The sequence below is a fragment of the Osmerus eperlanus genome, chromosome 5 (assembly GCF_963692335.1).
Source record: "Osmerus eperlanus chromosome 5, fOsmEpe2.1, whole genome shotgun sequence".
Taxonomy (NCBI): domain Eukaryota; kingdom Metazoa; phylum Chordata; class Actinopteri; order Osmeriformes; family Osmeridae; genus Osmerus; species Osmerus eperlanus.
The window spans coordinates 11,433,400-11,456,843 of record NC_085022.1 but is presented as its reverse complement, the minus strand read 5'-3'; the positions used below and the strand labels follow the sequence as shown (position 1 = coordinate 11,456,843).

The following is a 23,444-nucleotide window of genomic DNA, read 5'->3' as shown; positions in this document are numbered from 1 at the left end:
AATATGGATTACATACATAGGTTTATATGAACCTACACAGTAATTTGTGGAGCAGACAAGGTTACCTGTACACTAATGAACCCATCCAAGAACTGTATTGAATAAAAGAATGTACAATATTTATATACCCTTGTTGATTGTCGGATTGTGAGACAGACAAAGAGATAAAAAAGCATTAGTGAACAACTATGTATATGATAACTTGATACAGCAAATTACTAGGCTGGGAAAACAGGCCCTGACAGTGGTTGGGTAGAGGGACTGGTTTACCTAGCAAAGCCATGTTACAAAAGGATAGATGTGTTTCTTCTATTGACATAGGCACAGTCACTGAGAGAGGCCAGTCTCAGCACACACAACATGATCCCAGCTTATGCGTCTTGATCTTTGCATTATGTGTGAATTGAAGGCTAATGCATTTATTTTTATTCTTATAGAATGGACAGTGCAATAAAGGCATTGTCAGATTATTGCCGACAATAAAAAACACCAAGATACTATTCAACCTTGGTGTTTCACATAACCAGCTCCTGCACTGACAAGTAAGAAAAGTTCTATATTACATTTCAGCAATGATTTTTTTTTGACTTAACAAAACCACATATCCTTCAAAAGTGTAAATTTGTGTTCGTTAACCTCTACACTAACAGACATGTGAAAATACAATTTCAGGTTTAAATAAAAATCAAACTGTCATTTAAGCCTTTAGAATGTTCAGTAAAATTGGGTGTAGTCTGCATAGAGAGCTATCCACTTCATAAGGGAAATCTCCATCTCATTCCCAGGAGAACAATGTAGGTCACCATTACATCTTCATCCATCTGCTTTCTGTCACTTAAACCCTCTCTACCACCAAATGTCACAAGGTAGAAAGGAAAAGCAATGGGACTAACACCCAAAACATTTCTATTGCCAAGAGACAATTTTATTGACCAATTTCTGCACTTTTCCAAAATTGTGCTGTCTCCTGGAAATAAATAAGTAAAACTGAGATACATTTACACTTACAATTATTTGAGAAACAAGTTGTCGCTGAACAGTAAATCTGATCAAAATAGCTTATTGTTGAATGTTGTTTTTCTGGAGGGCGTGAATGCAGCTACTTTCATACCTGTGGAGTAGCAAACAAGTTCATACGATGATGCTACATCTAGGATGCTTTGTGGTTGTTGCGATTTCCCTGTCCAAGGTCCTGAAATCTGCCTTGCTTTCCCAAGGACATGCCACGTGACATTCATTGCCTGCCTGGCTCAGCACGGAGCTCACTGTTTTTTCTGAAGATGTCATGTGAAAATTGAACGAACCACCTCGCACACAGTTTCTTTCTCTGTTTTTATTCAACGAATGTGGACTTGTTGGAAACCACAACAATCTTTTCAGACTCTGGGTTGACACTCATGCATTCTTCGTTATGTTATCTTCTTTTTTACTTCATGCCAATACGGTGAATGCGTCGGCAGAGCGGGCTACTGGTGGTCCGCAAAAGTCCTTCTCTGTTAGGACGGGGTTTAGAAGGATGTAAGGACCAGCTACCTTTTTTCAACCAAAGTCTCCTGATCAAAATGCAGAAAGGAATACGACTCAATGATGGCCATGTTACCTTCCTTGGTCTTTTGGCAAAGAAGGATGGCACGAGGCGAGGCTGTTTGAGCAAAAAGAGCTCTGACAATACAAAATGGCACACAAAGTGGTTTGCTATATTACAAAATATGCTGTTCTATTTTGAGAGTGAGTCAAGCTCTCGACCCGCGGGATTATACCTGTTGGAGGGGTGCTTATGTGATAGGGCGCCGTCACCAAAATATTCACTATCAGCCAAAGAGTGTTTAGAAAAGCAGGTAAGAAAAACACACGTACGCGCGCACACACATACACACGAGCAGGGACACACAAATACAAAGTTCATTACATTGTTCATTAATTTCAAATGAACAGTGTAAATTATAAATTAAATGTATAGTTGAGGAATGCGCAAGAATCGATGCTGCACTATATGTTCAGAAGTGCAAATAATTCAATTTATTGACAGTCTCTTTTATACACCTTGCACTTGTGAATTGTTGTGCATCCCTGTTGTGTCATTTTTCAGACTTATTTTTACTGTCTTCATGCATCCATTTGAATGATCGCATATGATGTTCATATTCAGTGCTTTACTATAGCCTATAAGATATGTTATGTAATTTTTGTGTTAAATTAAGGACTCCCTTTTCAACACCTTATTGAATTCTATGTTTTGGCTTGTGTAATGATGCACATTGCAATAAATATCATAGCTTTTCCTGGTTAAGATAGCTATTTCTTAGCATCATCCTATTATTTTTCGAATGTTTGAACAATCATTGCAATTAATTGAATGTTTTGCATGTTCAGAGTGATATCTAATTCTAAATATGTCAGCTAGTTTGTTGTCATTGTTTACACTCTTTTGGAATAAAATTCTTGAATAAAATTGTATGCGCAAAATAAGACGATCGCTTCACACAGTCGCCATCTTGCGGGAAACAGGAGTAACTACTGTTTGACGTACAGCATCGATTTAACTCTCACTCTGATATTAATAGCGTCATATCTTGGCAACTGCGTTTTTCTTCGCAAACAGTGAAGTCAATATCCAACATAAAGCTTTCATTGGTAATTTAATCAGATTTGTACATGTTTTTTGTTAGTGTAGGCTATTATTCCCAATTAATAGTGGTGATTTAATAATCCCTAAGGAATACAGGGATCAGTAGATTGTCATAGGATCAAGCTATGTCTAACCAACATGATCTGAAATCAACAAAACAATTTGTTGATAGTCTTGTCTATATAAAGGTTTTATTCCATTGATCAAGATTAGCTATAGATTAAAACTGACTACTGTAGCTAGGGTATACCTGCCTGCCATTCCATGATCGTTAACCTTTTGCCTTTATAATTTTAGACTACCAGCTGCAGTGATGCTGTTATTTCAATTACAGGTAGCTATTGGTTTGTCGAGATTAGACAGGTAGAAAATAGATAGAGATTGATTCTCAGCCCACAGTTTTTCACAGGCTCTCTCCTTGTCTGAAAATGGCTGCAGTCCAAAGCTAGTCTAGGTCTTTCCTGTGAGCAGCTGCCCCTGTGCTGACAAAGCACTGTGCCTCGGACGGGGTAATGTTTATCACTACCAGTTTCTCCCAGAAAGGAATGAAAAAACGCTCATATCAGAAACATCGTAAATGTATATTGTTGCATCCCTCATTTTATTGCATAGTACTGCATTACACTTGAACTCTGAGTGCCTTGAGAGAGGAAATTGTGTCACTCTGAACAGTAGGCCATGTTTTGCCTCTAGGATGCCTCAATTTTGCTCATCTATACTTTTTTGTACAGCTGCCTTCTGCAGTATAATTCAACACAGATGATCCACTAGGGTCTAAACCATTCTGATTTAGAATGCACATATATTTTCTTGAGAAATGCTCTCTAATTTAAAAATACTAATGTATTTTATCCCATGGTTCCTATGGCAACCCACATTAGAAGCTAAAAGAATGATGAGGATTGGGCGCAGTGACTGTGGAAAACTGCTTTGTGATGTGCCTCTATTAAAGCAACCAACCAACCAACTATCTGTGCTAAATTTGTCCTGAGCACCAGTCTATCTGGGAGTGGTCAGAACCCATTTATAGAAAGCACAGTCATCCCTCTTTGGGGTACAGTGTATATCCAACGGCTTTAGATGGCTCTATTCATAGACACAGTCAGCAGTGAGGGAGGAATGAATGGCTGATGTCTTTCTGCTGTGTTCTTTTTCATGTGATTTAAACATAACTGAGTGAATCTGTGACATTCAGAGACAAAAGGCATGATAGAGCAATAAGAAATTGTATTTATCCTTCACACACTTTACTGTATACTTGCCGCTTATTCTTTTACCTAAAACATAGGCCATTAAATGGAACTTAATTCACAAGGAGTACATGTTCATGGATATTCACGCCTTCTTGCACTTTCTTGAGGATGTATGACATAGTTTTACCATTCCTCTGTTGTAGATTTGGGGTGTTCATTTAGGGCACTTGACAAAGAATTGCAGGACTCCATAATAGTGTAGCATGAAACAAATAGATGAGTTATATCTATAAGGTTTCTTAAACTAAAGAAAAAGTGTGAGTCTGTCACCAAGTGCATGATTCAGCTGTAAACATAACATGAAGCAGGGTGTTAAACATCTCTTTACCCTCCATGCTCTTAAAAGCTGATAAAGGGAAACTTCAACAGCGACAAGCAAACTCGCTCAGCTAGCAGGAATAGATTTTCTTTGAAGGAAAGATGAATACCTAATGAATGTGAAGATGGAGGTATTCATACATTTATAATTATGGTGAAGGTTTACACAGCTAGAACCTGTTAAACATGGAGGATTTGCAAGCTAAAGACAAGAGTCTTTAGCTAGAGTCTTTTGAATGTTCTTTTGATGGTTCTTGCTTCAAGTATTTAAAATCATTGCTATTCAGACAGTATGTTAACATGTTTGTACATTGAAAAGTGAGAGAAATTGAAGTGGTTTGTTTTTGTTGACATTTCTATACTTTTTAGTAATAAAAGTATGTAAAAAAGCTTTTATGTGTATAATTTTTTACCCAAAGTTTGATCACATTAAAAAAAGCTGTTGGGTGACTTTGATTGGGGAATTTAGCACGGAGAAGACACTGACACGCTTATCTACAGTAAAGGGGAGTGAGACCAGCGCAAAGAGCCTATCCATTTGCACTGAGTCGAGTTGCTAGGTAACAGGTAGCGCACAGTTATGTAATTGGTCATGCCTCCAGTCTCCTCCTTGCCTCATGGGAACCAAAGCCTTGCTAGGCAGGGGGAGGCTTCCCTCAGCACGCCTCATCGATCGCCTGAGTGGGTGAGGAAGATGTGGGTTTCCCAAGCTTTTTGTGGTTCTAACTCCCCTGTCTTGAGAGCAAAAAAGGAAAAGATGCTAACATTTCTAAAGAACATGATTAAGTGGTTTCTGAATAATGACATTGACGTTCCAAACTTAGCCAGTTTTTTGTTCTTGCAGTCAAAATGTAGGCTCTCATTTAGAACACTGACAAAAATGAACAGTGAATGATACTCTTTTATGATGAGGAGTTACTCGTTTATGCTTTTTACCCGGTTATTTTTGTGTTTCAGTACTATTTCACTGTCAGTTTCACCCATGAGAACCAGAAAGCCCTGGAGCTTCGTACAGAGGATGTAAAGGACTGTGATGAATGGGTGGCTGCAATAACACATGCAAGGTAACCACCATGTAGCTGAACATCAGCCTTCAACACTTTATATCAGATACATTTTGCTGTCTCATTTTAATAGAGACCTGTTTTTATTTGAACAACATATGTTGAACGTTAAAGACCTTCAACCCAAGGATGAATTAACGGTTTCCAAAATGAAACATGGTTCTTTGACATTAACAATATCATGCATGAGCTCATGCAGGTTACATGGATTGTGCTTTTGTGGTTGATACAGAGTACAATACTTTTAAAGTCCATGACTGCTGTGTCTGTGAATGTGTCCACAGTTACAGGAACTTGGCCACTGAGCATGAGGCGCTCATGCAGAAGTACCTACATTTACTTCAGATTGTTGAGACAGAGAAAACGGTTGCTAAGCAACTTCGACAACAGATAGAGGATGGAGAAATAGAAGTGGAACGCCTGAAATCAGAGGTAATATTTTAAAATGTTTCAGTATTAATGTTTTCACCTCAACAGGGATTGAGTATTTTCAGTACAATGCATAGTATTTCTAGGATTGTGTCATCTCTGATTGAACCAAAATTGCAAAAGACAGTGTTTCTTTGTGTATATTAATTAATCTTACCTGTGCCAAAGAACAGTGTGATTGAGAGGGGGAAAAGGAGTGTCCTTCTGTCTCTCAAGTAGATATCTGTTGGCCCATTGGGCTCCATGGTGCATCGCCTCTCATAAACAACCCATCCAATACAGCTATGTTCCCTCCTGTATTCTACACATCAAAAAGTCATTCACTTTAATGTGCAAATGTGAGGCTTGAAATTAAATAGTGTGCTGAATATGCATGAATAGGTCTTTATTATACATATTGCACCCCTACCCCTTCTACAAAACCAAATAATAAACTCTTTCAGTATATACAAAGAAAATTGAGACACTTAGCTTCAGACGCTTCATTGGAGCACCCAGCCTTTCAGTGCTACACGTTTATTGTAACATACAAGATGATTCTGCACATAGCAATTTTCCCTAGTAAACCCAATAAGTGCTGATTCGGAGATGTTAGCCAAATGAACAGTGTTACTGTTGCCACCAACACATGGCTCTGCTGTCAACTCTGACAAGCTATAATCCTGCTTGATTTAGTCACTTTGTTAGCATGCTGGAAAGTGAGAAGGAAGTTTGGAGAGGTTCTTGTGAGTGTGTGAGAATGAGTATCCTGTGGATGTGTCCCTGGCAGATTAATGGGCTACTCAAAGACAATGAGAAGGTCCAGTCCAGCCCTACAGCAGCACCCATAGACAACGACTCGGAAATTCAGAAGATCAAAAAAGTAAAACCCAATACGTACATTTGAATTATATAACTTGATTTATAATATATATATCATATATATATCATAATCAAATCATAATTTGTGTTTTCCCCAAAATAAAAATCCCTATTAAATGAATCAGCAACTCCCAACCATTTTGATACCTGTGGCTCTCTAGGTGCAGAGCTTCCTGCGAGGGTGGATCTGCAGAAGGAAATGGAAGACCATCATCCAGGACTATATCCGCTCTCCACACGCTGAGAGCATGAGGAAGAGGAACCAGGTGGTGTTCAGCATGCTGGAGGCGGAGGCCGAGTACGTCCAGCAGCTCCACATCCTGGTCAACAACTTCCTGCGGCCGCTGCGCATGGCCGCCAGCTCCAAGAAGCCTCCCATCACCCATGATGACGTCAGCAGTATCTTCCTTAACAGGTGTGTGGGCAGTTTGTGAACACTCTGCTCTTCTCTCTGGGCTCTCGCTATGGTCTCTTTCTCATGGAGGCTGGAGAGTGGTGGGGGCTCACTTTGTTATTGACCACTCTACGCACTGTACTGTTCATAAACACAGCTTGCAATGTGAGCTTCTAATCGTTTTTTTGTATATATGTTCTGTTGCTATCTAATCTTTCTTCTCATCATGTTGAATCATTCAGATTGCGATTGCACTCGATAATTGTTCCATTTTCATTATTGTTTCCTTTTTTAATTTTAGTGAAACAATCATGTTTCTGCATCAGATATTCTATCAGGGGCTAAAAGCAAGAATAGCAAGCTGGCCAACGTTAGTTTTAGGTAAGCATATTTGAGTTTCCTTCACATGTCTGAAAATACCCAACTATTATCAGCTCTTTCCAAGACCGTAACAAACTGTTATCTGACTAGGCTGGTATCTGTGTTTGTGTATTGTCCCTTCTCTCAACAGCTGACCTGTTTGACATCCTGCTGCCCATGCTAAACATCTACCAGGAGTTTGTGCGTAACCACCAGTACAGCCTTCAGATCCTGGCCCACTGCAAACAGAACAGGGACTTTGATAAACTGCTGAAGCAGTATGAAGCCAAGCCTGACTGTGAGGAGAGGACCCTGGAGACCTTTCTCACCTACCCTATGTTCCAGGTGGGCCCATTATGCTTGTAGTTGCCTGTCTCACTAGCTGGCCATCCATCTCTCACGCTAGCTGTAACCACCCAGCACAGACATGAGGCTCCTTCGATGATTAGCAACACAGCAGCCATTTGTCTCACATGCCTTTTGCTCAGAACATCCCTGTAGTGTTTTCCATAACCACATAAAGTGGTTGTTTGTGAAGCACAGGATTTCATAATGGCTCTTTTATGGCAAGCAATGCAGTTTTAACACAGTCGGCTCCATCGGGGCCTTCTTTGGGCTCTGCTGTGTTGGTTATAAATTTTTGCTGATGACTGTAAATGTGAAGAACTCCCCACTGATATGCTTCTTTGTATGTGTGTATATTGTATGTATGTACTGTGTCTGTATTCTTGTGTCTTTGTGTGTTTTTATGGGTCTCTGAAAAGCTTGAAAGCTTGCAAGCTTGATTATCACGTATGTATATTATTGTACAATATTTGACTTACCTGTCTGTACTCATTCCCTGTGACTCTAGATCCCCCGTTATATCCTGACTCTCCATGAGCTTCTGGCCCATACGCCCCATGAGCATGTGGAGAGAAACAGTCTGAATTATGCCAAATCAAAGCTGGAGGAACTATCCAGGTATCAGCCCAGCCATGTTCACATGAATGCAATATACAGTATAAGACATATCAGTTGAGCAAGTTTGGAATGGTAGGCATGCACTGCAACATCCAAAACGCATCAATCTATAAAAAATTATCTTTGAAATACACTCCTTAAAAACAACCTTTTTTCACCTGTCTAGAATAATGCATGATGAGGTGAGCGAGACAGAAAACATCAGGAAGAACCTGGCAATTGAGCGGATGATCGTAGAGGGTTGTGAAATTCTCCTTGACACCAGCCAGACGTTTGTGAGACAAGGTAAGCCATCAATGTGGTCTCCGACCTCAGGGAGGCTCTCCTCAAAGCAGCCCCAGATTTTAGGTAAGGGTAGGATTACATTGGTGGATTTGCCACCTCTCACCTGTCACACCGCCAGATCCTACTGTCTCCACAACTTCAAACCTTCTCTGAAACACCACGAGGAAATACTTAACCGAAGGGTTGGGCTATTTAATCCTGTTTGCCTCTAAAGAACAGCATGTACTCAAAGTGGGCTGACTCTGTAATTTCCAAGTGTAATTAGACTCTTACAAGGCGACTCCACGATGAGTCAGGGATTGGAAATGTCACTCGTCCCCCCACGGCTTTGACAGACATTTCGATATTTGAAGTAATTGAATCTCACACAGGCCCGTAAAGATTACCCCCGCAGCCCCCGCACCGCGGGGGGGCCTCGCAGGGATGGGGGGCCTTTTTTTTTAAAAAAATTATCCAATTTGAATTACATGGGATGTCTTATTGTCTTGTCTGTGTTTCCAGAGTTGATATAAAAATAAAGGAAAGTATATTTAATTGTGCTTTCTTTGTTAGCTAGGTAAGTGACATGACGAAGTAGGTCAGATGGTCACACAGACCGGCGAGCCCGCTGCAAATAGGTAGCTAACTGTAGCTTAGCGTAGGAAAAATGAAACGCACATTTAAAAGCGGTGCCCAAAAGCGGCATTCAAAACAGAAAATTTCTGAATTAAATGCCAAACTTCCCAAAATTACAAATTTCTTTTTCGACCAGCCGGTGAAGGATGCACTCATCTGCCAGAAGAGACAGGTATTGTACTGTTTGCTATAGCTAACATTACTGTACCACGTAGCTAACGTTAGCCTATACTTTGACAGCTGTACTGCTCTGTCTGTGTTGTGCTTCCTAGCGTTAACAGAGCCTCCTTTCCAAGAGCCAGGAAAATTAGCCTTGCTCCTTTATTGACTTCCTATCAAGCTGAAAACATTGAAATGGAGTGAAACTACAAAAAAAAGAGAAAGTAGAAAAAGTGCTTAATTATAAAATATATTACATAACTGACATTATTAGCAAACATGATAACGTAACGCTATGCGACAGTAGTATCGTGCAGTTGCAGCGATTGCGTTTGACTATTTAAACATACAAAAAACATAATCAAAGTTACAATAAGTCATTGTATTTCAGTTATATACATATTATGATCGTGTAAAACGTACAGTCATTGCTTTCTACAAGATTCACACGACAAAAAATGGCTCCATTTAGGATTTAGCGAACACGCTAATAATAAAACACAACTCCAACCTATCAAGTGTGCCTGATGTAGCCACGGCCATCAAATTATTTCTGACAATACCCGTGACTGTCGCAAGCGCTGAAAGGTCATTTTCCAAGCTGAAACTGATCAAAACATATCTCAGAAGCTCCATGTCACAAGAGAGGCTGTCAGGTCTGGCCATCCTTAGCATAGAAAATGAATGTGCGCGCAGTTTAGATGTAAAGAGTGTGGTAAAAGACTTTGCACACAGATTTGCTAAAAGACGCGCACATGTGTATAAGAAAAAAACGCTCAAACGGTTTGAGCGTTTTTTTCTTATTGAATACATTTCCCTCACAAGACAAGCTTGAGTTTTGATATCTTGCATTTATTACACGGCTCTTCAGAATGTTCCAAAAAGTTCAGTTGATCGCGTCGGGGTCCTGTTCGTCCCGTCGGTATTTGTATTACATTATCCGTTACATATGTGGTGGGGGGGCCTCTCAGGCTTATTCTGCGGGGGCATCATGTGTTTCCGTTACGGGCCTGATCTCACACTGCACCTCTTACTCTGCATACCTGTCCAAGACTCATTCATGTCTCCGTTAAATCTCTTCTAAACCTCCACCCCACCCCCCTCACTCTGCTACTTTTCCCTCCTTTCTTGCAGGATCTCTCATCCAGGTACCTATGAGTGAGAAGGGTAAGATCACCCGTGGGCGACTCGGCTCTCTGTCTCTGAAGAAAGAGGGGGAGAGGCAGTGCTTCCTCTTCTCCAAGCATTTAATCATCTGCACTAGAGGCTCCGGGGGAAAGTTGCACCTCACCAAGGTGGGCCTGAGCTGCTGGGCTAACTACAGAGGTTCTTTTCAACACTTAGATAAGCTAACTGGAATCCCCAGAGCTATGGTTAATGGATTCATTCTCAGGGGATGAAAGTGTCAGAAATGTTTGTTTTATCAATTGCTGGGACCACTTTTCACTGTAGTTATTCCAGTTTTATGCTATTCTATTGAGTACATTCCCGGCTAAAGTGTACTCTACGTTCTTCTCAGAATGGAGTGGTCTCTCTTATTGACTGCACTCTCATGGAGGACCCTGAGGGGACAGATGATGAGGGTAAGTACCTTGTTGATTCGTTATTGGAATACAGTAGGTCACTGAAATATGTGTGTGACTACTGCATAATATATGACCCCTAATCTAACATACAGATATTGCAGCTAGATTTCTTCAAGTGCAGTCTGACTCTGATTGAATCGGATAAATTGTATGTTTGTGCCTTTGTGTTTTTTCTACCCTTGACAGCCAAGTCAGACAAGAATGGTCAGGACATGGAGCACCTTGACTTCAAGGTGGTGGTGGAGCCCAAAGACAGCCAGTCTTTTACAGTCATCTTGGTGGCCTCCTCAAGGCAGGAGAAATCTGCCTGGACCAGTGACATCAGCCAGGTATGTCTGACTGCCTCTATCTCATATTTAGCAGTGAGATTTAGGACCTGGAAGTCTACAGCACTGGCCAGGCTGAAAACTCCCTAACCCTCTGTACCTGTGTCTTGTACGTAGTGCATTGACAACATTCGCTGCAACGGGCTAATGATGAATGCCTTTGAGGAGAACTCCAAAGTCACTGTTCCACAGATGATAAAGTGAGTATGACATTTGTGTGATTTGGATGTATGTAATGTGTGTGTGGGTGAGTGTGTGTGTGTGCAGGGGTACGTGTTTGTGTATGTGGCCTTATGTGTGCCTAGACATCTGGCAACAGCGCGCTTCTCCTTCTAACAGATCTAGGTCGTTTTGTTTTTTGTTTGTTTTTGCGCAGGTCAGACACCAGCCTGTACTGTGACGACGTGGACATCCGCTTCAGTAAGATGATGAACTCCTGCAAGGTGCTGCAGATTCGCTACGCCAGCGTGGAACGCCTGCTGGAGAGGCTGACAGACCTGCGCTTCCTCTCCATCGACTTCCTCAACACCTTCCTGCACTCCTACCGCGTGTTCACCGGCGCTGACGTGGTGCTGGACAAACTCATCACCATCTACCGCAAGCCCATCAGCGCCATCCCAGCACGGTCAGCACACTCCAGCCGCCCAACCGGGGCTCTTTTACTAGATCTATGGAGATCCTTTTCATATATATTTTCAGACGTTGTAGCTCTAGCTGTTTATGGGGTGTAAAACTATTGTCATGAGCATTGTCCTCTGCCACGCAGTGAGGGATGTAGCTAGTTACTGTGTGGCTGATGCTAACAGCCCCTGACAGGCCTCACAGCCTTTAGCCTCCTGCTGGTTGGTTCTGCTCTTGTCTACTGCTGATACCCTCCCAGCTTCGCTTTCACAGCCCACAGCATCCACCATTCACTGGGACTGTGTGTGTGTGTGTGTGTGGGTGTGTGTGTGTGCAAAAGAGTGAGAGAGAGAGTGAGAGGGAGCGAGTGGGGGGAAAGACAGTAAAGGTGAGGTGAGGTGAGGAGAATTGTGCAGAGGTCACGTCAGTGTGTATGTCAGCTTGGTGTGTTTTCCATGGGAGGAGGCAGTAATTGGGCCCAGACTCTCCCTCCTGTCTCTGAGCGTATCAACAGGGCACTGTTGGTGTCACCTTAGCAACGGGTCTCCATGCCGCAGGACCCTCTCTTTCCCTCATCCGTGGACAATCTATAGGATGAAATATTGATGCTGTGCGACATATTACTGTGGACCTGACCACCACAACCACCTCTCCAGGCGAGAAGAGAGAGCCCAGGTCCAAGGCTCAGATCAGGGGGAACTCCCCATGCCTAAGCCTTGCAGCACACTCTCCTGTAGAGCCTGTCATGTCTCTGTAGGCCACCTTCATGCGGCTGCTTGTGTCAGCAGCAAGGCTACGTGCTGTGTTGTCACTTGCTGGGCTATATATGGGAAGGCGTGAGTTTGCCAGGAGGGTGGCACTGAGTGGGAGAGATTTACCACAACATTATAGTCTGTCATATCAAGAAAACACAAGACGGGCTGTGAACACACAGCGTCTTATCTAGATGTCTCCGACGACGAATACATTGAAATGTGTTTGTCTACCTCTGTTGCAGGTCTCTGGAGTTGTTCTTCGCCAGCAGTCAGAATAACAAACTCCTGTATGGAGAGCCCCCCAAGTCCCCCAGGGCCAGCCGTAAGTTCTCCCCCCCTCCCCTCGCCCTCGCCAAGACCTCGTCAGCGTCGCCCAACCGCCGGCGCAAGCTCTCCCTCAACATCCCCATCATCACCGGTGGAAAGGCCCTGGACCTGGCAGCCCTCAGCTGCTCCTCAAACGGCTATGCAAGCATGTACTCCTCCATGTCCCCCTTCAGTAAGACCACCCTAGACATCAACAAGCTCTATGTCACAAGCCCCGTCACCAGCAAGATCCCTGACGAAGGAGAGGGCCAGGCAGACAAGACCGAGGAGACCTCAGGTATGTCAGCTGTTGATAGATGGACATGGGAAGTAAACATGCAAACCTCTGACCAAGCGCTGACATAAAGTCCAAAATGTAAACAAAAAAAAGCTCCAAATTGTTTCTTTGCCATGGAGGCCTCAGGTTTGCACCAGTGTTCTAAATGTTACGCTAACTGACCTTTGTGCCCTGGTAGATCTCTCAGTGCGCGAGGAGAGTGACAATGACCAAAACCAGAATGATGACGCAGATCCGGAAACCTCTCCCATCAAGTCACCAACCACCCCAAAAAATGTCAAATGCAAAAACTCTTCAGGTACATTGTGTCCCACTGCGTCGTCATGATTCATAGTCATTTTATTGTCAGATTCCGGAACAATATGCTGGCTACCCATCTGCATCCCTTTTCTAAGACAAAACATGCACTGTATTTATCAATGATACTCTTTTCAGTCTCTCCTAATCTGAGTTCTGAAGACTGCTCTACAATACCTATATTGCCCTGCAATCTATTACATGCTGTATGGCTTAATTTGTATTTGTATTAATTTGTATGTATTTATTACTATGTATGTACGTACACACATGATGACATTATGTTGTAGTGCCAATGTCATTTTAAATTGCATACTCCAGGAAGTATTTGTTTCAAATAGGCTTATACTGTGGAAAATATACATGAATACAGGTGTAAATTGGAGAATTAACATGCTGGGGAAGCCAAAGCAAGGTGTGAGTAGGTGTTAAGGAAACTTGTGCCATAGCAACTACAGTATGAGTGCAATTTCCTTTTCCGCCCCCAGTGACAACGTTGTTTCATCAAGTCTTTGGAGCTTCTTATGTGAGCTGTAATGTCTCCAAAGACAGCATTTATAATCTCATAGACTGCATATAATGCTTTTTGCTTTATTAAATAATTCAGTCTTCCAAAAATCATATGTGATTTTAATTGTTTGTATACTGACGTTTTTCAACATGTAATATCTCTAGGTTGTCAGCATTTTCAATGGGGCGGTAGAGAATCAGTTGATGGCCCCATTATTCTTATATTGATGTATATAACATACACATCTTGAAGATCAAAGCCACATGTAGGGTCTTCATATTTTCTGGAATAGTGTTTTAGTGGGAAGCTACTACCCCCTGCTGGACGCATCAGATAGGGAAACAAAGCCTAGATACCCACACAATTAATTAGAGTGACATATAGGCTTATAGAATCTGACATAAAACTTCATTCACATGCAGCAAAGTATTTTGAACGTTGTCTTTGATCTCTTTGAATGGATCAGATAATCTGCCTTTGTACCTGCTACCATTGGAGTGACTTGAAGCAGGCCCATGAAAAACAACACAACATTTGCATAGACTGACTGAGGAAACAGTTGTTAAATTAGACCTTTGCAAAAAGGGAAGCATCTCTATTTTCGTTTCCTCCTTCCTTTCTTTCACACTGTAAACCCCTTGTATCGACCCATTGACATGAACCTAGTGTAACACTTTGGGACTGTGTCTCCCTGTAGAGTTCTCACTTTTCTCATACAACAATGGCATGGTGATGTCATCCAATCGGGAGCTGGACAACAGCCGCAGTGCCCTGTCTGCAGCCTCCGCCTTTGCCATCGCCACTGCAGGAGCCAATGAGGGCACCCCTACCAAGGAGAAGTACAGACGCATGTCCCTGGCCAGTTCAGGTACAAGTTCTGAAGGATCGTCCAACTGTAGACTTTTAGCAAACAGACACCACAGCTCTAAGGCTCTGCATGGACACTGGTCAAGCCCAGTCCTACACTGAGATGTGAATTTTTTTAAATTTAAGATCTGCAGGGCTCTCAAGTTTTAACAAAAGTTTTGCGTGAGATCACCATACCGGTCGACTGGAGGGGGGGGGGGCGCCTCGTCCATGAATTGTATATAGCGGGACAAGTTATCCCTTACTTCTCAACGTGAGAAATGTGTGAGAAATACAAGGTGATGCGTGAGAGTTTGAGAAATGGCTGAAATGCGCGAGTCTTGCGGAAAATGTGTGAGACTTGAAAGCCCTGGATTTGTTGTGGATAAAATTCTTAAGTTATTCTCAACAGCTACCATACAGTAGGGGAACAAACAGACATTCACCTCATCTGCATTCAAAGGGAATTATATTCTTTCCAAATATAATTTGATAAATTATCATTGTATGGTGCAACTCATTTTGGATGGTTGAATTCGGTTTCTGCAGGGTTCCCAACAGACCAGAGAAATGGGGACAAAGAGTTTGTCATCAGGAGAGCAGCAACCAACAGAGTCCTCAATGTTCTGAGGCACTGGGTGTCCAAGCACTCACAGGTATAACTCTTAAGGCCCGTTCACACCAAAGACGATGACGAGAAATAAACTATGTGGATATATAGTTTAAAGAATTGTTGAGTCCACACCACAACGATAACGACAGCTATATAGCAGAATGATATTGTTGGGATCACTTTCAAATGATTTTTTTCCAGCACAAAAAGGTATAACTTTTACACCTTTGCTACTATCACTTAACTACCTCCTTGGAAGGATGCAATGTCTAGATTGTTGTACCACATGCCACTCATGTCTTCGGTGGAATTTCTGTGTGCCTCCAGGACTTTGAGAGTAACAATGAACTGAGGTCAAAGGTCATTGCTTTCCTGGAGGAAGTGATGCATGATCCTGAGCTATTGACCCAGGAGAGAAAAGCTGCCGCCAACATCATCAGGTACCCACATTACAGTACCATCCTACAGAGTAAGAATACATGTAAACACAGTTCAGCTCAACTCAAAAAGTAGACCTCCTCTGCAGCACAGTAGTTGACAGTGTCTTTACATTGCCTGGCAGAACACTCACGCAAGATGACCCTGGTGACAATCAGATCAGCCTAGAGGAGGTGATACAGTTGGTGAGTGTGACAACCCTTACTTGGCATCTTTTAGGTACATTGAGGCTGTGAACCCACTGTTTACATTCTTTATACCCATTTGAAAGGATCTAGAAAATCAACTAGAAAGTTATTTGGCATATCCCACATCTGTGGTGAGATGTTTACAGTTACGGTATGTGTGGTTTGGTGTGTCAGGCTCAGGGAGGCACGGTAGAGCCGTTTGAGAACCATTCTGCCCTGGAGATAGCTGAGCAGCTCACTCTGCTGGACCATCTGGTGTTCAAGGTCATCCCTTATGAGTGAGTGAAATGCCTGTTAACTGTACTCTCAGACAGTACTATACCAGAAGGATTGTCCCTGCTGTACTTATTAGGGGAGAGAAACTGTCTGTTGAGAGTTTGCCTGATTTTGGAACTTTCCAGAGAGTTCTTCGGTCAAGGCTGGATGAAGAACAACAAAAATGAGAAAACACCTTACATAATGAAAACAACAAAGCACTTCAACGATGTAGGTATCAACCAACCATCCTCATCTAACAACATCCAACCCATAGCCTCTCATTCTATATATCCCTAGTTACAGGGAGGGAGATGTCTCACTCTCACCTTTGTTATTTGACCCCTTCCCTTTTAAAATCCTAGTATGTGATCATAGAGGGAAAGGGTTGTATTTTACCCCCTCCCCAACCTTGCCTCCCATATTTCAAGCTAAACCTACATTCCTGATTTGCTCTTAGCTGATGCTTAGTCAGTATAGCCCACCTGTCATCTTCTCTGAGACAGATCAGCAACCTCATAGCTACAGAGATCCTGCGCTGTGAAGATGTGAATACTCGGGTCGCGGTGATGGAGAAGTGGGTGGCGGTAGCAGACATCTGCCGCTGTCTCCATAACTACAACGCCGTGCTAGAAATCACCTCCTCCCTCAACCGTAGTTCTGTGTTCCGTCTCAAGAAGACTTGGCTCAAGGTGTCGAAGCAGGTGGGGCCCACATGTTTCTGTAGTATTAATCATGCCAAAAGTAAAAGCATAATTTTCTTCTAAAATGTCACAATCTATTCACTAGACTAAGACGGTGATTGACAAACTACAGAAGCTGGTTTCATCAGAAGGGAGGTTCAAAAATCTGAGGGAGGCTTTGAAAAAGTGAGTGTTTCAAGGTGGCTGATGTAGGTTAACTAACACCTTAGAAGAATACTTTTAGCTGGTTGTTACTGACTGCCTTTTTGTGTCCCCGCTGCCAGTTGTGACCCTCCGTGTGTGCCATACCTGGGGATGTACCTCACTGACTTGGCCTTCATTGAGGAGGGCACACCCAATTACACCGAAGACAACTTGGTGAACTTTTCCAAGATGAGGATGGTATGCTTTCTCTTCAGTCAAGCAGAATATGATGCTGTGTGTTCTTGTTTTTGGAAATATGGTGATTCTCTCTCTCTCTTTCTCTCAATCACTACAGATTTCTCATATCATCAGAGAAATAAGACAGTTTCAGCAAACAGCATACAAGATCGATCATCAGCCAAAGGTACACATTTAATGTTTTTCATGACAGATACAATGTGCATTCACATTCATAATTTAGACACAGAGAAACTGAGAAAGGCCAGTGAATTAGGTGCTTTGGAAGAGATAACTCTTATTGGGAATTTGCTAAAAGTGTCCATCTGTCCATGTTTAGGCAGCACAGTATTTACTGGATAACAGCTCTGTTCTGGATGAAGAAAGCCTGTATGAAGCCTCTCTAAGAATTGAGCCCAAAGTGCCCAACTAATGAGAATGACAGTGTCCCAAAGTCAACTTCTTAAATAAACTATAAATTCCTATCATGTACAATCAATACAGAACTGTTTATGTCATGACTTACATATTTTGCACTTATTTGTATATTTATTTTTTAGTGGTAACCAAGAAAATGTATTTGTCTTATATTTTGGAATATACTATTTTCCTCCAGACCATTTTATTAGGCTTCTATTATGACTGCGAGCATAAAAGTATTTTACAGTAGTGCGTTTTTGTGATCAGTTACGTTGATCTGCATTTTTTCATACTATAGACTTTGAACTCTGTGAACACACATAAGGGTGGGGTGTGCCTCTTATGTAGCATTGTAACACCGATTAATATCAAACCAGGTAAAAGATCACTGACAATTATTATCTCAACTAAGAATGTATATAGCTTGTCCAGTCATGGTTTCCAGTCAAACCTGGTACACCTGAACACAGAACTTTTTTGATATCCACAAAGACATGAGTTGTCTTCACAGGTTGTGACCCACATGCGAAGTCCCTGGCTGTGGAATAATGCAATTTTGTAGATGATGAACATTTTTTATGACATTTCAGACATCCAAACCTCTACTGTGCAAAACCAGTAAACCAATATTTCATAGGATATGCTCTCATTAATGTAATACCATGTAATATTGTAATATCCCAGTAATAATATCATATTATATTTAAAATACAAGGGTACTTCCAGTGTGACAGTGGTTAAGGACGAATATTTGCTGCTTTTCTTAGAGCATGCATGGTAATGATTCATTTACATTTACACAAGAAGATGTTCTTTTGCTTTGATTTCAAAGTAAATTGAGAACACACAAAGAAAAATAAATCACTCATATGTATTTATTTTCCAGGTTTGGTGATATTCATAAAGTACAAAGTTGTTCTGCTATTATGTAATTAAAAGGCAATCTGTGTCCTTTTTTCTGTTCCAGTGATTGTGGAACGTGACAGTTTATCACTCTTTTCAATGCATTGTTGTTTAAAAATGAATGAGCTCCGCCTGCAGCACACCAAAGGTATTTTTGTAGTATAAGGGAGGACGAATACACTTAATAAGAACATGGGGACCTATTTTTTACTTTGCTGTTACTTCACCTAGTTGATACTGTATGTGCTGTACATTTGTATATGCATCCCAACATATTTCTTAATCTGGAATAATGTACACCTTAGAAATGCATTGTGTTTAAAATACAAATACACAATGCAACAAAAAGGGACAAATTCCAAAGATGATTTAGAAGTTTATCCATGTGTTTAGCATTGATACTGTAATCCTGTCTATAGTCAGTTTTATAGCAGGAATATAGTATTGTAGTGCTTATTCTGTGAATATTTGTATGCATTTTTTTTTCATGTTCAGTCTAAAAACCTCTAAAGCTCATGTGGCAGGCATGCAACACTGTGTGGGTGTAAGAATACTAAAATACAATATATGCTTCATTCTGTATACACAATATGTGCACATATAAATGATAGTATACAAACGTTTTGCTGTTAGCAATATCCAGTGGTATGAGAATTATATTTCAACCCTTATGTTTATTTCAAAGGCTTAAGTAATATTTCCAATTTTGTAAAAAAAAATAATAATAATAATAATAAAATAATAATAAATAAAAATGTATGTTTCCTGATTACCTCTTGTTAATAAATATGTTCTATCTCAGGGGTATTGTTGTCTCATGAGTGTTTTTAGATAGTAGGGATCTTTCTCCCTCTCCCCCTCTTTACAGACTGAATAGTTTATACTCCGCGTGACCAAATGGAGTAGTCTCTACCAGCGGTGTTACCGCTCTCTATCATCTATAACTTACAGAAGCAAGCAAGCATGACGACAATACTTTTAACGCTCATGTTCTTATTTTCCGTGCAATATGCTATTTCAAAAGGGTTTTCAGAAGAAGGTAAGATAAATACCGTAATGCCGAGTAGTCTCACTCCAGTTCAAACTGTGTCAAGTCGATGTTATACTTTCACTTTTATTTATGAATCTACAATTGTGTCGATATTTACCACTGCAATTCTATTAGTTATCTGAGTTAGTTATTATCGTAAAAGTATTGTTCTCTTTGCAGACGAATATAACTTTAAGTCATGGATGATGCAGGTAAATAAAGTTCTGAATTCCAATGTTTGTCCAGATACCAGTTTCTATCCCAAGGTTGCATGAGGAATTAAGGAAGTTCAATTTATGGCTGCATTTAGGCCAGTTTTTCGAAAGCTTCGGATCACTTAATTGTAAAATTTTATTTTTCAATAATTTACAGCACAATAAACAATATGACATCGAGGAATATTACCACAGACTTCAAATATTCATTGAGAACAAAATGAAGATTGAGCGGCACAATGGAGGAAATCACAAGTACAGAAGTAATAGATGCAGTTTGTTGTTGTGATTCAGATTAATTAGTTCAATCTGTTCACTGGCCAATGAAGATCTTTCATTTTTCACTACCTAGTGGGACTGAATACGTTTTCTGACATGACCTTTGATGAATTCAGAAGTTCCTTCCTCCTGACTGAGCCGCAGGTATAGACTTTTTATATGGTGTACAGCTATGTATGATATGCTTACACATGCGAGTGATCAGTTGGCTAATAGCAGCAAACATTATGCCAGAGATTGAGGCATGAATGTATCAATTGGCATTCAAACTGTATCTGTCTGTCTGCATCAGAACTGCTCTGCCACCAAAGGTACTCATGTAAGCAGCAAAGGACTCTACCCGGACTCAGTGGACTGGAGGAAGAAGGGAAATTATGTGACAAATGTGAAGAACCAGGTATGATAACGTTATTGTGTTGTTGATTTTTAAAGTAAACATAAAGAAGCAATACTGCATTGATGGCACTTCTAAGGAATACATGATCTCACTCAGACTGAACTATTTTATAGTTTACAATATGAAGTACTTCACTGTACTTTTGGGTACTGTAGTAATACAAGGGTTTGTTTTGGACCTTAGGGGCCTTGTGGTAGCTGCTGGACTTTTTCCACCACTGGCTGTCTGGAGTCAGTTACTGCCATCTCAACAGGAAAACTCTTACAGCTGGTTAGCTACTTTTATTTCCTCATTCTTCTCAATGAGTACCACTTGCTTGTTTGTGATCGCCATTATCACAAACCTGTTTTATTTTAAGCAGTCAACTGTAATGTTGACTATCTTTTTTCATTATGATACTGTTAGACGTATTCACAACAGAGTCCATAAATGCAGTGTGAATGTCAAAAGTATGTTTTTTAAAGGCCCTTTCCATAAACTGTGTCATCTGATAACTCTTACATGTGTAAATGATTAGTCGTTTTTTTGGGCTTTTCTGTTTTTTAATCTTTAGTCAGAACAACAACTGGTGGACTGTGCCCAAGCATTCAACAACCATGGGTGTAATGGGTGAGTGTCAGCACAGGCACTGGTGTTTCCTTTCTGTACGAAATGTTTCTACTGTATAAGTCTGTCCTCTTTCAGTGGCCTCCCCAGTCAAGCGTTTGAGTACATCAAATACAACAAGGGACTCATGACCGAGGATGATTACCCCTACACAGCCCAAGTATGTCAACAATACATTTAACAAAACACAACACAGAAAATAATGCTTATGATGATACAGATGATTACAAATTTTCACGTGCATTAATTTAATTAGGACGGGACGTGCAAGTTCAAACCTGAAAGGGCTGCTGCGTTTGTTAAGGATGTGGTCAACATCACAATGGTAAGAGAAATTTGCTCTATATGCTCTGGTCTAGTGACCCATCGAGTCATTGTATTTATTTGTCTTTTTCTTTCTGTGGCAGTATGATGAAATGGGTATGGTGGATGCAGTGGCCAGGCTCAATCCTGTTAGCATGGCCTATGAGGTGACATCAGACTTCATGCACTACCACAGTGGTGTATACAGTAGGTGAGAAGACTTTTCTTCCTTTTCTTTAAGGAATGTCAAATGAAAAAAGGTCTTGTAAGGCAGGTTTTAAATGCTTTCTTTTTTTCTATGCTATAAAATCTCACTTCCTTTTTCATAGTTCTGAATGTCACAACACTACTGACACAGTGAACCATGCAGTGCTGGCTGTTGGATATGATGAGGAGAACGTCACCCCCTACTGGATAGTAAAGAACTCCTGGGGACCCTTCTGGGGAATGAAAGGGTAATAGGTCTACTATATATTATAAATCATCGAAATATGTGAAACTAAATCCCATTTGCTACCAGGAAAACATGTTGATGTGTGTGATAATAATCTGCTAATATTTTGATGTTTTTCCTCACAGATATTTCTTCATTGAGCGTGGGAAAAACATGTGTGGACTCTCTGCCTGCTCATCCTATCCTTTGGTGTGATATTGATTGGTTGACAGCTAAGAAAGGAGTTACAATGTGGAGCCAATGTAATAATTTAAAGGCATAAATTAGATGGTTGATTTTCTTCTCATACCTGTGGTTCATCAATATTCAATAGAGCATCCAGGCCACATTTTTGTTTGTTGACAATACCTGATTGAGTTGTTCATATTGTCATTAATCACACGTATTTGATCTGTTTTCAATTACTAATAAATACCACATCCACAATGTCCTAGCATGCATCGTCAGTAGACGCCACAGTCAACATAGGTAACTATACTAATTTGAGACGTTTGTAGGCTATGTAATTAATGGTTATGTGAGATAACGTTTGCAAAACTGAATTTAAAAAAGATTACTATTTACTAGTTTTATTAGCCTACTACTAAAATTAGGCTACCTATTCACCTAGTTATTACCTAGTTATTATTACCAGCAAACTGTTGCCCACTGTCACTAAGTTTAGCTATAGCTAACGTGAACCATATAAGGTTGCGTTTAATAAAATAAAAAAAGATGACAAATTAAGTCATAATTATGAGATACTAACTCGAAATTATGAGATACGTAATTCATAATTATGAGATACTAAGTTATAATTATGAGATACTAAGTCATAATTATGAGATACGTAAGTCATAATAATGAGATACTAAATCGAAATTATGAGATACGTAAGTCATAATTATGAGATACTAAGTCATAATTATGAGATACGTAATTTATAATTATGAGATACTAAATCGAAATTATGAGATACTTAAATCATAATTATGAGTTACTAACTGTTTTTTAACGCCCTGCACTGCTTGCCTTCCCACAGTTCACGCTCGGAGGCGTGTCCGACAGGTTAATACAGAGTTGTACTAGTTCTCTAAGGTCACTATTGTTGTAGTCATGGCCAAGCGTGCAGACTTGGGTTCATGTACTCACAATATCGATCAAAATACCACTTTTACACAATATTGTGTAAAAATACACAATATTTTACTAGTGCAAGATTACAGTAGACTACATGTTACGCCACCGGTCACTCAACCAGTCGTGTGTCTGCTGTGCTAGCGAGCTAGCAGTGGCACAGAACAGTCACGTAATGTGACGAGACTGAATTAAAAACACACCAGGGACACTGACAACATCGGCAACCCTGCACCATTCATTATTATTTTTATCTAATCTTTAAATTCAGGCTCGTTACATTTCGG

General features: G+C 40.6%; 2 protein-coding genes across 3 annotated transcripts; both read left to right on the top strand.

The window, feature by feature from the left end:
• Nucleotides 1-1,324: 1,324 nt before the first annotated feature.
• On the top strand, nucleotides 1,325-19,526 carry rasgrf1 (Ras protein specific guanine nucleotide releasing factor 1). 2 transcript variants are annotated; one of them, XM_062461623.1, is made up of 27 exons: nucleotides 1,325-1,838; nucleotides 5,158-5,264; nucleotides 5,549-5,696; nucleotides 6,463-6,555; nucleotides 6,716-6,969; nucleotides 7,250-7,329; nucleotides 7,460-7,653; nucleotides 8,162-8,271; nucleotides 8,438-8,556; nucleotides 10,465-10,625; nucleotides 10,850-10,913; nucleotides 11,103-11,245; nucleotides 11,360-11,442; nucleotides 11,619-11,867; nucleotides 12,861-13,222; nucleotides 13,401-13,520; nucleotides 14,728-14,898; nucleotides 15,426-15,532; nucleotides 15,817-15,929; nucleotides 16,052-16,112; nucleotides 16,290-16,393; nucleotides 16,517-16,601; nucleotides 16,877-17,074; nucleotides 17,160-17,239; nucleotides 17,338-17,455; nucleotides 17,553-17,621; nucleotides 18,366-19,526. In XM_062461623.1, the coding sequence occupies exons 1-27, from the start codon at nucleotides 1,449-1,451 to the stop codon at nucleotides 18,414-18,416; spliced, it is 3,834 nt and encodes a 1,277-aa protein (XP_062317607.1). In that variant the 5' UTR covers nucleotides 1,325-1,448; the 3' UTR covers nucleotides 18,417-19,526. The 2 variants fall into 2 exon arrangements, with proteins under 2 accessions (XP_062317607.1, XP_062317606.1); XM_062461622.1 differs by having other exon boundaries at nucleotides 17,775-19,526.
• A 104-nt stretch (nucleotides 19,527-19,630) lies between these two features.
• Nucleotides 19,631-22,467, top strand: ctsh (cathepsin H). Its single transcript, XM_062461621.1, has 12 exons — nucleotides 19,631-19,796; nucleotides 19,968-19,999; nucleotides 20,160-20,265; nucleotides 20,355-20,425; nucleotides 20,574-20,678; nucleotides 20,862-20,948; nucleotides 21,232-21,287; nucleotides 21,363-21,444; nucleotides 21,541-21,609; nucleotides 21,692-21,798; nucleotides 21,917-22,042; nucleotides 22,167-22,467. Exons 1-12 carry the CDS (start codon nucleotides 19,721-19,723, stop codon nucleotides 22,234-22,236), a joined length of 987 nt encoding a protein of 328 aa, XP_062317605.1. The 5' UTR covers nucleotides 19,631-19,720; the 3' UTR covers nucleotides 22,237-22,467.
• The last annotated feature ends 977 nt before the right edge of the window (nucleotides 22,468-23,444 follow it).